Below are 15,653 nucleotides of genomic sequence, written 5' to 3'. Positions count from 1 at the left end.
TCACAGTGTACACATATATCAAAAAATCACTTTGTTCACTTTAAACACATAATTTATTTGTCAATTATACCTCAATAAAGCTTAAAAAAGAAAAAAAAAGCAAACTACAATCCCACTCCCCACATCCTAATCTTTTATTCTGCTTTAAACCCATTCTCAGCAGTTATCACCATCTGACATTTATTTATTTCTATGTTAATTGTCTGAGTATTCCCACTGCAAAGTAAGCTTCATGAAGGGAGGAGTTTGTTTTGTTCATTTCTATATCCTTAATGCCAAAAAAACAGTATCAAAACAAATATCTATAAATGAATGAAACTGATTTGTTCAGGCTCATCTATGGGTTTAAAGACTTTTGGCTAGTACCTAATTAAGCCAACATATGCCTGTTCTTTTTAGAAAATTTTTACTCTAATAAATAAAGGTTAAATTGCCAGATAGCTAACATCTCATTAACAATTCTGATATGAATGTACACCTAACACATTCATATATTTGTTAAATACTTTTTTAAACATATTGCATAATAAATACAGAATAAGTCTAGTGTTATAAAATTAAGCAACTCTTTCTTCTACAAAATACATTTGTTTAAATGTCTGTAAGAGCTTTAAACTTCCAAATTATAAAATCTTGATGAACAGCAGATGAATATCTACCATTGATGCAAATGAAAGGTAGTATGAAACCAACTTTTCCTTTTTTACATTACCAGCTTATTTGCCTATCTCTTTCTATTTTACAAGCTATAGGTAATATGAATAATCACCTATGTCCAGGAACAGGCATCATGGTGTCAAATTCAGTGAAATTAACTTAATGTATTAAATGGCTTGGAATTAGGATCTCAGTTACCAGATTAATAGCCGGCAAGATAATTGTTGGTCATTACCTAGTTTCCATTGAGATAATATTTACTTTATACAGTTTGACATTGAGGCAACCCATCATTTCTAAATAAGAATTAACCAGGGTAATTATACTTTTACCCTTTTGCATGTTATTTCTTTTAAGAACTGCCTACGTTCCAATCTGAGGTCCACCATTTGCTAAGAGTATGATTTCATAAAGTTATTTAACTTAATCCTAAACTTTGTTACTAAATTCCACATAAATTTTTGGTTAGTATTAAATAAAACAATGCATGGAAACTGCTTATCACATTTTGAGGCACTTCAGTATCATCATCATTATCATTCTTATAATTATATTATAGTTAAAGAATGAAGCAAGTATCACCAAAAATACAAATAAGGCTACCCAGATCAAAAATTGAAAAAAGCAAGAAGATGTGTAAAAATTATCTTGTAAATGTGAAAAAATATTAAAACAATTGGAAAATTAATTCATGACTTTAAAACTTTAGAATTGCTATATTCATGGATAGACTAGTTAAACAAGTCAGATAAGCTTATAATTCTTGATATTATATAATACATAACTTCATTGATCACAAATTTTATTTAACATTTTCATATTATTCCTAATGTTTTCAAAAGAGGCTAGGTCATGTTATGTACTACAACCTAGTCACTAAGAGGACTGATCTTTGGGTTTAAATAGTTTAATCTGGCTATGCCACTAGCCAGTTGTATAATCCCTCAGTCTCAGTTTTCTTATGAGTAAAATGGGGAACATACTAGTTAGTACCTATCTCATAGGAATTATATCATAAACAATTACTCATGAACTTAGTGGCTTTGGACACATTACTTAACCTATCTGTGCTCCCAATTATCTTGCCTGTACAATGAGTTACAATAATAGTAATGACTTCAATCACCTCCAGAGTCAATAAATTAATGTCTCCAAAGAAACAGAAGAGTAAATGGGACATATTGTTGAGAGAACAGTAAATGGGACTTACTGTTGAAAGAACTATTAGTGTGAAAGAAAGTGAAAATGAAGTCGCTCAGTCTTGTCTGACTCTTTACGACCCCACAGATTGTAGCCCACGGAATTTTCCAGGCAAGAGTATTGGAGTGGGTTGCCATTTCCTTCTCCAGGGGATCTTCCTGACCCAGGGATCAAAGCCAGGTCTCCAGCATTGCAGGCAGAGGCTTTACCTCTGTGCTACCAGGGGAGCCCTATTAACGTGAATAGTAGCAGCAAAGCAGCAGCAGTAGTGGTAGTAGCAGTAATCACGGTGGAGAAAAAAGAATAAAAAATAATGAACACAGCCCATCAACAATTTTCTTAAACTGAATTTTATACTGAAAAACAAAGTTTTTCTGTTAAATAACAGACTGCATTAAATCAACCTTCCCTTTCACTTTTTTGTGCCAAAACATGGATCCTATTTAATAATAAAAAGCTTTGCTAAAATACAAAATAAAATTTATACAAATTTATTTTATAATGGTTATTATTTAACTAAGATATACCAATATTCCATCATGAACTATAAAAGATACTCATTATTTTAGATAAAGCCATATTGTAAATAGAATTAATTTCCTTCCACTTTCTTCTGAGGCTCAGAATCTGAATAGCACAACTAAGGAAAATAGTAATATGGCTGAATTACATTTCAGCATGATACAAATGAAGTAAGTTTAAGTACAGAAATGATTTAAAGCAAATTATAAATAGGAAAGAATATTAGAGAGTGAAAACTAAGGAAAACATAGTTCCCATTCATGAGATGGAATAAGAAAACTGACTATAAGGAAAATTATAATTCATATCATTTATTATACAGAGAAAATCAGCATACCTTTGGCAGGATTTGCATCATATCCATATGAAGTTTTGTTTAAAACATGATGATCACCAGAAGAGGGTATTATCCTTGAATCTGAAATAGGATGGATCCCTTTCACACGTTCAGCTATTGCTTTATGGTGCTCATAAAAGCCAAATTTCCTTGGGGAGCTTGTTGCCAACATTGTTTCACCATTTTGTATTACTATATGATCTTCTCTTGTATCTGTTGAGAGGTGAGTCTCTGAGTCACTCCCATTCATAACAGGTAGTTCAGCGATTTGCAATAACACTTCCTTCTGATTAGCAGCAGAGGTTTCCGGTAAAGAATTAGATTCTGTGCTACATCGACCTTCTAATCTGTATTTTCCAGGCGACACAATTGCACAGGGAACGGCTCCCCTAAGGTCTCTTATGGTCTTTGTAACAGCAGCAGGATTAGGAGAAATCTGAGAGGTAGAATCATTGTGGCCAAGGTTGTCACAGTGGGATGCCATACTTCCACTTTTAGGAAATGCATCCGTTTCAGACACAGAATCTTCAGTCAAGGCTAAGAACTCTGAAGGTGTCTGAGCTGTAGTAAGATCAGCAGAAAGCAATGGAGATTGTAAAGAGCTACCTGCCCGTTCTGTTACATCCACAGAACAAGATGGAGAACCTCTTACTAATACAGGTTCCCGTTCTTGGTACTGTGTAATTTCCAATGAGAATTCAGATTGTTGTACCAATGAAATAGATTGGCTCTGTGGAACTGGCTTAGACAATTTATAGTGAGATGAGAAAGATTTAGTAAGAAGCTTCTTTGTTGACTGCTTAACAGAACGGCGAGTTTGTTCTTCTGTGAACCCAGAATCATCCCCCTCACTTTTCCCAGAACTCAGGCAATTTATGAAGACATTCTTGTTAGTCGAGTGTTCCTTTTCCCTTTCAAAATCCTCTGTCAAAGACCTTGTTATCTTCTTATTTCGGGAACTGCTAAAACCAACAGAATGTCTTCCCCTGGCTTTAGTATGTTCTTCCAAACTCAGTTTTTGCATACTGCTCTGACCAGGTTGAGCACCATTTGAAATACTAAGGTTCTGGTTGGTAGGTTCTTGCTTAGGTTCACTCCCCTTCTTATGATGAAAGCTGATGGATGGAGTACGGAAGAGGCTTCTGCGTTTACCTGTACTACCTGAGCTTGAGTTAGTGCTGGAAGGAGAGGAACTGTGGACACCGACCGTATTACTGGAGGAGGGTGAAGAAGGAAGAGAATCGTGTTTTCTGCTAATACTCCTTCTGAATATTGGCAACCGGGAGACCAGAGTAGATCGTCTTGATCCGGAGTCCCCCATTGGGACTCCAAGGCTTGTGCTGCGATAGCTAACTTAGTAACCTGAGAAAAGTTAAAACAAACAGAATAAATTACAAGAATTCAATTATAAACATGACATTTTAAAAACAAAATACTGTCTTCTCATTCATGACACAAAATTTGTGCTACACTAAAATAATAGATATTATACTTCTGATACTTAAGGAATTCTCTGAATCTCTATGTAGCAAAATATCCAATAATTTGTAGGGAAATTTTAAACGTAAAGATGACCAAGAATAATTAAAGTCTATTCAAAAGAGTACTGTATTAGAAGACTTAAGAACATTATTCAAGACCAAGGCAACGGCACCCCACTCAAGTACTCTTGCCTAGAAAATCCCATGGACACAGGAGCCTGGTAGGCTGCAGTCCTTGGAGTCACTAAGAGTCGGACACGACTAAGCAACTTCACTTTCACTTTTCACTTTCATGCATTGGAGAAGGAAATGGCAACCCACTCCAGTATTCTTGCCTGGAGAATCCCAGGGACGGGGGAGCCTGGTGGGCTGCCATCTATGGGGTCGCACAGAGTCGGACACGACTGAAGCAACTTAGCAGCAGCAGCAGCCTTACTACTCATACTGGTTCTGTGATTTGGTAAATTGTTTAATCTTAACTTTTTATGTTTCTTTATTTAGATTTAGTAGGCATGTGACAGGCATGATCACTGTCTTCTGAGTAAAATCCCCCACCACTGCCTGTTGGCCAGCACGAGATGAACCATGGGACTCAACAAGTAACTGACCCAAGCTTAACAGAATCACAGACCAGACTAAGGCATGACCTGATCCTAGAATCTCCACTCAAAGAAAAACCAACCGAGACATCTTCTTCCTCTTGGAATTTGATTTAGGGAGTTTACAGATAATCAGTCCACTGGCAGAGGAAAGTAAACCACATCACAAAGGATAGAGAGAAGAGTTATACAAAAGATAAAGTTATAAGGAAACCACTGTTGAGTTAAAGAAAAGATGAATTTTTGAAAGTTAATTCAACTGGTAATGCTGAGTGAGCCTACATACAGAGAAAAGTAGAAACTCAGAAAATGTATAAACAAGAGTAATGTCAGAGTACTGATGATGAAGACAAGAAAGAAGAGGAAGAAAAGGTGGCCACTGCAGTTTATTAACTGTCATGCACCAAATACTTGAAATAGATTATCTTTTTTTAATGCTTATAACTAGAGAAGTAGCTCTTACTCTGGTCACTTTACTACTGAAAGGTAAATTGCCTACATCACTCAAAGCAGAACTAGAAAGCGAAGCCGTCTCTAACCACAGGGTCAGTTCATAATCAGCATGATATACACTGCTTTCATGAAAGTAAAAAGCCAAGAGCTTATGCTGCAGAAGGCCCATATGTCCCTATTCAGAAATTCCAAGTTGTATGGTAGATCTTTCCCTTACAGTGACTACTATTTTTCTTCACTACTATTTTTCTTTCCCTTTCATAATGTGACATTATTTGGTTTCTACTTTGTTTTGTTTTGCTGTGATTCTGAATTTCAGTTAATTCCTTAACGATAATGTGCACACCCCCGCTTTGTCAATTTGAATCATATTGTTTCACTTTGCTGTTTATTGCAACCAAAACTAACAAATAACAAATACTACATAAAATGACAAGCCCTCCACTTTATCATCCTTACAGATATGGAACTGATCAAGTATACACTTTCATGGCCTTGAAGAAGAGTATGAAAAAAACAGAAAATATGTTCTCTGTCAGATATGCATTCTTAAATACTTGATATCTTGTTCTGCTGCTGCTGCTGCTACGTTGATTCAGTCGTGTCCGACTCTGTGCGACCCCATAGACGGCAGCCCACCAGGCTCCCCCGTCTTTGGGATTCTCCAGGCAAGAACACTGGAGTGGGTTGCCATTTCCTTCTCCAATGCATGGAAGTGAAAAGTGAAAGTGAAGTCGCTCAGTCATGTCAGACTCTTCGCGACCCCGTGGACTGCAGCCTACCAGGCTCCTCCATCCATGGGATTTTCCAGGCAAGAGTACTGGAGTGGGGTGCCATCGCCTCTCTGATATCTTGTTCTAAATTATATAAAATCAATTTGCCCTCCATGATTTTTATCAGATGGTCTTTAACTGCACTCACTAAATGTGAATTTAACTCAAACTATGTGCAAACTGCTTCTAAAACATTTAAGTATTCTTGCAGGACTTTGACTGAAGAAAGTTTAAAATACAAAGACATTTTCATTTGCGAGATCTTCAACAAATTAAAACTATCTCATTTTCCTCTCAGCTTATATATTCTGAAATGGACGCAAAAATAATATAATTTTCTTACATTTTCACAGTTAATAATGATGTAATGAATACCATTCTCAGCTGTGTTTTTTTATTTATATGCAAGATTTATTTCCATTCAATGCCCAGTGAATAACTTTGCTCTAATTAGAGCATTATCAGCCATAACGATTTGCAGCTGGTGGTGAACCTAGGGATTTCAATGCTTTAATGTCAAGATATTTACCATTATGTCTCAAATATATTCAGAATTCATATATATTAAAATGTTTCTTAATCTCTTTTCAATAATTCTTGCAGCTCTATCAGCAATTAAAAGAGTGAATAAATACCATATCTCTTAGGCAAGTATTCAAATGATTTATATAATAATGAAAAACTTTCAGAAAAAAAGAATTACAACAAATACACCTCTTTCTAAACCCTTAATGAAAATAACCAGACTTCCATTTACTATATATATATGCTACTAATAGATCTACTATTAATATAAATATTGACTATATTCTTTGCAGCCAAAGATGGAGAAGCTCTATACAGTCAACAAAAACAAGACCAGGAGCTGACTGTGGCTCAGATCATGAACTCCTTATTGCCAAATTCAGACTTAAATTGAAGAAAGTAGGGAAAACCACTAGACCATTTAGGTCTGACCTAAATCAAATCCCTTATGATTATATAGTGGAAGTGGGAAATAGATTTAAGAGACTAGACCTGATAGATAGAGTGCCTGATGAACTATGGATGGAGGTTCATAACATTGTATAGGAGACAGGGATCAAGACCATCCCTAAGAAAAAGAAATGCAAAAAAGCAAAATGGCTGTCTGAGGAGGCCTTACAAATAGCTGTGAAAAGAAGAGAGGCGAAAAGCAAAGGAGAAAAAGAAAGATATAAGCATCTGAATGCAGAGTTCCAAAGAATAGCAAGGAGAGATAAGAAAGCCTTCCTCAGTGATCAATGCAAAGAAATAGAGGAAAACAACAGAATGGGAAAGACTAGAGATCTCCTCAAGAAAATTAGAGATATCAAGGGAACATTTCAAGCAAAGATGGGCTCGATAAAGGACAGAAATGGTATGGACCTAACAGAAGCAGAAGATATTAAGAAGAGGTGGCAAGAATACCCAGAAGAACTGTACAAAAAATCTCTTCACAACCAAGATAATCACGATGGTGTGATCACTGACCTAGAGCCAGACATCCTGGAATGTGAAGTCAAGTGGGCCTTAGAAAGCACCACTATGAACAAAGCTAGTGGAGGTGATGGAATTCCAGTTGAGCTACTTCAAGTCCTGGAAGATGATGCTGTGAAAGTGTTGCACTCAATATGCCAGCAAATTTGGAAAACTCAGCAGTGGCCACAGGACTGGAAAAGGTCAGTTTTCATTCCTATTCCAAAGAAAGGCAATGCCAAAGAATGCTCAAGCTACCACACAGTTGCACTCATCTCACACGCTAGTAAATTAATGCTCAAAATTCTCCAAGCCAGGCTTCAGCAATATGTGAACCGTGAACTTCCAGATGTTCAAGCTGGTTTTAGAAAAGGCAGAGGAACCAGAGATCAAATTGCCAACATCTGCTGGATCATCGAAAAAGCAAGAGAGTTCCAGAAAAACATCTATTTCTGCTTTATTGACTATGCCAAAGCCTTTGACTGTGTGGATCACAATAAACTGTGGAAAATTCTTCAAGAGATGGGATTACCAGACCACCTGACCTCCCTCTTGAGAAACCTGTATGCAGGTCTGGAAGCAACAGTTAGAACTGGACATGGAACAACAGACTGGCTCCAAATAGGAAAAGGAGTACATCAAGGCTGTATATTGTCACCCTGCTTATTAAACTTATATGCAGAGTACATCATGACAAACGCTGGGCTGGAAGAAGCACAAGCTGGAATCAAGATTGCCGGGAGAAATATCAATAACCTCAGATATGCAGATGACACCACCCTTATGGCAGAAAGTGAAGAAGAACTAAAAAGCCTCTTGATGAAAATGAAAGTGGAGAGTGAAAAAGCTGGCTTAAAGCTCAACCTTCAGAAAACGAAGATCATGGCATCCGGTCCCATCACTTCAAGGGAAATAGATGGGGAAATAGTGAAAACAGTGTCAGACTTTATTTTGGGGGGCTCCAAAATCACTGCAGATGGTGATTTCAGCCATGAAATTAAAAGACGCTTACTCCTTGGAAGGAAAGTTATGACCAACCTAGATAGCATATTCAAAAGCAGAGACATTACTTTGCCAACAAAGGTTCATCTAGTCAAGGCTATGGTTTTTCCAGTGGTCATGTATGGATGTGAGAGTTGGACTGTGAAGAAAGCTGAGCGCCAAAGAATTGATGCTTTTGAACTGTGGTGTTGGAGAAGACTCTTGAGACTGCAAGGAGATCCAACCAGTCCATTCTAAAGGGGATCAGTCCTGGGTGTTCTTTGGAAGGACTGATGCTGAAGCTGAAATTCCAGTACTTTGGCCACCTCATGCGAAGAGTTGACTCCTTGGAAAAGACTCTGATGCTGGGAGAGATTGGGGGCAGGAGGAGAAGGGGACGACAGAGGATGAGATGGCTGGATGGCATCACCAACTGGATGGACATGAGTTTGAGTGAACTCCGGGAGTTGGTGATGGACAGGGAGGCCTGGCATGCTGCGATTCATGGGGTCACAAAGAGTCAGACACGACTGAGTGACTGAACTGAACTGAACTGAATATATGTACACTAATTTCTTTATGTAAAAACATCATAGACATACAGAGATATTTATACATTGAATGGGATGACATGGAGTAGATATAAAATATATTAGAGACAAAAATCTTTTATGTTTCACTTTATCTGCTGATAGTCACTTAAATGAAGTTCTTCATTCCAGCTAAACTGGAGAAAGACAAAACTATCTGTACAGTTGGGATTATCCATACTGTTTAGAAAGACTCTTTAAAGTCTGGATGCTATCTGTATCTCCAGATTCATTATTCTCGTCCTCATATTTTATTCTCCAATTGCACTGATTACTACTTGCCATTTTCTGTTCACTTTCACCATCAAGACATTAGCAGATGTGGGTCCATCTACTTCCAATGTCCATTGTTGTAGAAAATTTCTATTTCTACAACATGGTCCCTCCCAGAATGTCATCTCTGACCCCCATTTTCATGCTGTCTTTCATCTTGGACTTAGTACTTCTCTTAAATCCATCCTCAAGGTCTAACTTTCGTAGCAAGCATCTGCTTATTTATCTGACTTTACTATTTTACCTTAGGTTTCTTAATGGCAAAGGCCACTTCTTCTTCAAGACCCCAGTGCCTAATACACAATCAATGCCTACAGAGTAAATAGATGTCATAAAGCAAAATTTTAACTTGAAGACACCAGTATCTCAAACATAAACAAGCATATTTTCTCTCTCACTACCAAAAATAAATGCTACCATTTTGAGTTTAATTATGCTGAATTCCAACTTTCAGTCATGAATTAATTTGAAAGCCTTTCAAACTGTAAAATCAATGATCTACATTTTGCTTACATTTGAAAATAATGCTAATAAGCTGAATAACACATCATCAAATCAACTTTGACTTTTCATGAAAGACAAACACAACAAAGACAAATACATGGTAATTTTATTTTTACTATAAATTTACTACAATTATAACTATTTTAATTCTTTAGCAAATCTTGCACAATTTTCATATGCTTTTATAAATTTCCAAATCAGACAAAACGTATTCTCTCAATTCTTATCTAATGTGTCTTAGCTTAGAAGTCATAGTCACTTTAATCATAACAGGTTTAGAAAATATATAGGTTGAATTAGACCTGCTCATTGTCCAAGGACCTTTATTATCATAAATATTTTCTTTGAAAATACAAATTCTTCATGTAAGGTTATCTTCTAAATATACTTCTAATGCTGTCTAAATAAACAAGTTACCCTGATGTACAGAAACACCATCTTAAAAATGCAGACTGACTATATTAAAAATGGTATGAAACTCAGTTCTACCTCAACTGAAGAAATAATATCCTTTGTTCTTGAGCACACAATTTAACAAAAAGCTCCCAGAAAGTACTTTATTCAGTGATCTCTACAACCTTAGCAAATACTACCATTACCCTTAATAGAGCACAACTTACATGGTTGACCTATTCCAAATAAACTGGCTAAATTTCTTATTTGGCATGGTTTAGAAGGATGTGAATTTCATTTCAAGAAGTTATATAAATCATTAATATGTTACCTATTTAAAATTAGAGTTAAAGCAAAATACATTAAAAAATTAATATATGCTGAAAAATTATACTTTTCTTCCATAATTCCAAAGGCATTAACCAAAGACATAAAATATCCTTCTAAGTTTTCACAGCTATCACCTTGGAACCTGGGTGCTATATGCATAAACAGGTATACCTATTTGTGCAAGTAAAAGAAATAGAACAAAATACACTTCATCTTTTTTTTCCCTGTAATTTTCTATTTCCTAGAATTTAGACAGCCCTAATATTATTCAACTATGAGCCAAAGATGATAAAGGGACCCAAAGTCCCACATCTGAGATAGTATTATGTATCCTTTTTCTCTCTCCCAAACTAGTAGTATATTACTGCAAAAACAAGACTACACAAGCAAAGAACCTTTTATACAGACATGTGATCAGCATAACAAAATGGGTTTCTAATGCAAGGTCTGCCACTTACTAGTAGTGAGAACTAGAACACAGATAATAATTATTGCATAGTAATTCATCTTCAAGGATGGAAGGTATAACAACAGAAAAACATATAACACTCTGCTTGGTACAGAGTAAATTTGGACTTCCTTTTTTTAATGAAATGCATCCAAGCAAGTGGTACATGACAGTACAGCACACAGAGTAATTATGAGAATGAGCTATTTATCAAAATCTTCCCTGATGACTCAATTTAAAAAAACCATCTAAAAATCCAGGGGGAAGTGTATAAACTGAGGTCAGTATTCTTACCCCTTGTGATACACCTTTCTAAAGTACACATTTTTATTACAATTTTAAAATAAAACAAATATTTGAAATGTGTATGGGGAATGTTACATAAGTTAAGTATGATCCCGGCTCTATCTTTTCTCAAAAAGGATATCAGAAAATAACCAGGTAGAGCCTAAATGACCACACTGAAAAGAAATCAGTGATACATGGTGAAAATGGCAAAAAAGAATATTCATAGAAGTCAAATACTCACTAGGCAATAAACTTCAACATTAAGAAAATAATGACAGGAAACAAATCATATGTAAATATATCAAAGGACACATCAATTTTCACCAGAATTAAATATACAACAGCTTGAATAAATTTCCAAGTAAATCTTATCTAATGATGTTATTTTGGTGCACATTTAAATGAGGCCTAATAGGTGTTATGGCTTAGCTGGAAAGGCCTCCAGTTCAGATTCTATTACAAAGTTCATGCAATTTACATCTCAATCTCTTTTTTTCCTTAATTGAAGTAGAGTTGATTTGCAATATTGTGTTAGTTTCAGGTGTACAGCAAAGAAATGCAAAGAAACTCACATTTATGTATACATTATTACAAGATACTAAATTATTACAAGATACTGAATATTATTCCCTATGTTTTATAGTAAGTCTTTATCTATTTTATATATAGTAGTATATATCTGTTAATCTTATACTCCTAATTTTACTTTAACTATGGTGTAATCAATTTTTAAATGTAGTTCTAAAATGTTTAATTATTATTTTTTTTAATGAATGGTGAACTAATGCAGGTTTCTATAACACGTAAATCCTCATACACATGGACAAGGGCCACTGCAACCAGCAGGGATGGTGAAAACAATACAAGATACATTGAAAGGATGAGTGATCAGAACCAAATGGGTTATTTGACTGGTCACAGAGAAGAGAATGAGAATGTCAGCCAAAGATAGCAAGAATTAGAAACGGTATAATTGACTGAATATCTTTAATTAGAGATTTATTAAATTTGCTTATAATTTAGCCACTTGAATACAGCAGTAAGTTATTTTCATCAATAAAAAAGAAAAATGACACAAACAAGCAATTGCTTACATTAGAAATGCTTGTTTATATCAAAATGATTTGACCCTAAAAATAGCATGTGAGCAGAGATAGACTGCCCCTGATTGGACCTATAAATCAATAAATCAATATCCTAGGTGCTCAACTGCATAATAATAGAAACCGTTACAATATTGAAGGAGAATACATTTCAAAGAGATTATTCTAGCAGGATTTAGGGAAGCAAATGTGTTCCTTGTCTGAATTAATAGTAGGACAGGAATCATAATACATATTTAGAAAGACACTTTATCTTGAAACCTAGCCAGATATAATCTTAATTCTTCATTGACCAGAACAGACAACAGAGAGAGAAGAGAAACATACAGAGAAAGAATAGATATTGACCAGAGATTAGACAGAATTTAATAGTGAAAGAAGAAAAAAACTCTAAGTCATATCTACAAATGATCCAGGCGTAAGTAAATAATGAGCCTATATTGATACTTAATGCTACAGTTTATGTTCTGGGATTTATACACAATGAATGTGTACTGTTAAGAAAGCAGACTCTCATGCAAGAATATCTCAATCTGAATTCAGCACTACATACAAGAGCTGTGGGACTTTAGAATGATTTTAAAAGTTATTTAAACTCCCTGAGGCTTCATTGTCCTAAAGATTTTGTGATAATCTAATAAGTAACACCAAAAAAGCACTTAGAACAGGGTCTAGGACATGATAAATGTTTAATAACTATAAATTATCAAGAAAAATTAACCATACATATGTTATTTCACAGTCAAATATATTTTAATTTAGCTTAAAATCTCCCCAACCTCTCTCAGCTGGAAGGTCTAATTCTGTCTACCCATAGACAAATATTCTCATTTCTAGTTAAGACAGAAAGGAAAGTTAGAGGCCAGAATATCCATATGTCAATGGGCTTGCAGCTTGGAATTAATACACACATACACATACACACACATAATTGAGTTCAATTATTCAGTATTATTTTTTTCATTTTCAACAAGATAATCTAGCCTTAAGCAAATAATCCACAATATTATGAATTTTCAAAGACTACCTCAGATTGTGAACGTGATTCTCTAAAACTGAACTTGATAAATTTGCTGAGTGATGACAATGTCATAATAAACATGCAGCTTTAAAGAGGACACCAAACATGTGAAAGTATATATGCTTGTTAATAAAGAAAATTTTATTACTTCTTATTTCTACATTGGAGAATGTAAGACAAAAAAAAAATATTATTTTGGGAAAAAATTACTTACAATCTCCTAGATTAGGTTTCCTAGAAGCAGAGCCTAAGTAAGGAATTCTTGTTCAAGTACTTCACTAGAGAATTACTCTCAGCAGAAGGTAAGGAAAGAAAGCATGAGAGGTCAGGGGTAAAGCTAATCAAGGATGTGGCTGAGAATGGCATCTAGCTTGAGATGAATCGCATGAAATCTGGAACACTTACTGACACCCTGACACAGTGGCAGGCCTTTTGTATCCCATGCCAGTCAACCAACTGTAGAACCTTCTAAGGACTGGGGAAAATATTTGAAACATATAAAACAGGTAAAGAATTGTTATCTGAATATATAAAGAATTCTTATAAACCAATAAGAAAAAGACAATTCAAACAGAAAAATAAATGGGCACAAAATATGAACATGTAATCCCAGAAAAAATAGAAATTACATACATATATATATATTCAATATAAAAATACATATAAAAACATATTCAAACTCATTCGTAATTAGAGAATATAGAATGAGCTCCTACAAGCCAGTAAGACACAGACAACACCTAGGAAAAAAAGGTAGCAAATGATATAGAGAGGAATTGCAAGGAAGTGCATGGAAACACAAAGCACTGATCAACATATGAAGAGGTATTCAACTCCATTACTAATCAAGAAAACCACAGATACTTTTCACAGATATTTTTCACCCATAACATTTCAATACTAAATAATATAAAATTTGAATGAAAGAAGTAGTACTTATAGACAGTTTTAGAGTCCAAATGAAGATCATTTTAGAAAATTATGTATCAAAATACCAAATTAAGGAATTTCACTTTGTAGCATTTACTCAAGAATAATACTCACATATCTGCACAAAGAAACATAAGAAAACATGTATATAAACATTCAATATGCATTTATAATAGTTAAAAATAATATAAATGTCCAGTAATAGACTTAAAAAATAATATATGGTATTATCTACTCCACAGTATAATAGACAAGAGCTAAACCTATAAGGTAAAAGATATGACCTGATAAAAAAAACTCCCAAGGTATTTAATTTAAAAAATCAAGAACTTAAGTGATATGCTATTTGGAATGCAAAAGTAGGAAGTCAAGAAACACCTGGAGTAACAGGCAAATTTGGCCTTGGAATACGGAATGAAGCAGGGCAAAGACTAATAGAGTTTTGCCAAAAAAATGCACTGGTCATAGCAAACACCCTCTTCCAACAACACAAGAGAAGACTCTACACATGGACATCACCAGATGGCCAACACCAAAATCAGATTGATTATATTCTTTGCAGCCAAAGATGGAGAAGCTCTATACAGTCAGCAAAAACAAGACCAAGAGCTGACTGTGGCTCAGATCATGAACTCCTTATTACCAAATTCAGACTTAAATTGAAGAAAGCAGGGAAAACCACTAGACCATTCAGTTATGACCTAAATCAAATCCCTTAAAGGTTATATAGTGGAAGTGAGAAATGGATTTAAGGAATCAGATATGCAGATGACACCACCCTTATGGCAGAAAGTGAAGAGGAACTAAAAAGCCTCTTGATAAAAATAAAAGAGGAGAGTGAAAAAGTTGTTTTAAAGCTCAACATTCAGAAAACGAATATCATGGCTTCTGGTCCCATCACTTCATGGGAAATAGATGGGGAAACAGTGGAAATAATGTCAGACTTTATTTTTGGGGGCTCCAAAATCACTGCAGATGGTGACTGCAGCCATGAAATTAGAAGACGCTTACACCTTGGAAGGAAAGTTATGTCCAACCTAGATAGCATATTCAAAAGCAGAGACATTACTTTGCCAACAAAGGTTCGTCTAGTCAAGGCTATGGTTTTTCCTCTGGTCATGTATGGATGTGAGAGTTGGACTGTGAAGAAAGCTGAGCGCCAAAGAATTGATGCTTTTGAACTATGGTGTTGGAGAAGACTCTTGAGAGTCCCTTAGATTGCAAGGAGATCCAACCAGTCCATTCTGAAGGAGATCAGCCCTGGGATTTCTTTGGAAGGAATGATGCTAAAGCT

The 15,653-nt window shown here is 35.1% G+C and overlaps 1 protein-coding gene across 2 annotated transcripts in view; it reads right to left on the bottom strand.

Annotated features, from left to right (window-relative positions):
- CCSER1 (coiled-coil serine rich protein 1) overlaps nucleotides 1–15,653 on the bottom strand; it is a 1,463,256-nt gene that overhangs the window by 1,285,635 nt on the left and 161,968 nt on the right. For both annotated transcript variants that reach the window (XM_055587653.1, XM_055587652.1), the window contains exon 2: nucleotides 2,717–4,078. In XM_055587653.1, the coding sequence (XP_055443628.1) occupies nucleotides 2,717–4,037 (1,321 nt within the window). In that variant the 5' untranslated portion in view covers nucleotides 4,038–4,078. The remainder of the gene's footprint in view (nucleotides 1–2,716; nucleotides 4,079–15,653) is intronic.

Source organism: Bubalus kerabau, chromosome 7 (assembly GCF_029407905.1).
Source record: "Bubalus kerabau isolate K-KA32 ecotype Philippines breed swamp buffalo chromosome 7, PCC_UOA_SB_1v2, whole genome shotgun sequence".
NCBI lineage: Eukaryota > Metazoa > Chordata > Mammalia > Artiodactyla > Bovidae > Bubalus > Bubalus kerabau.
The sequence above is the reverse complement of the archived record's forward strand: the minus strand, read 5'-3'. Positions and strand labels throughout refer to the sequence as shown.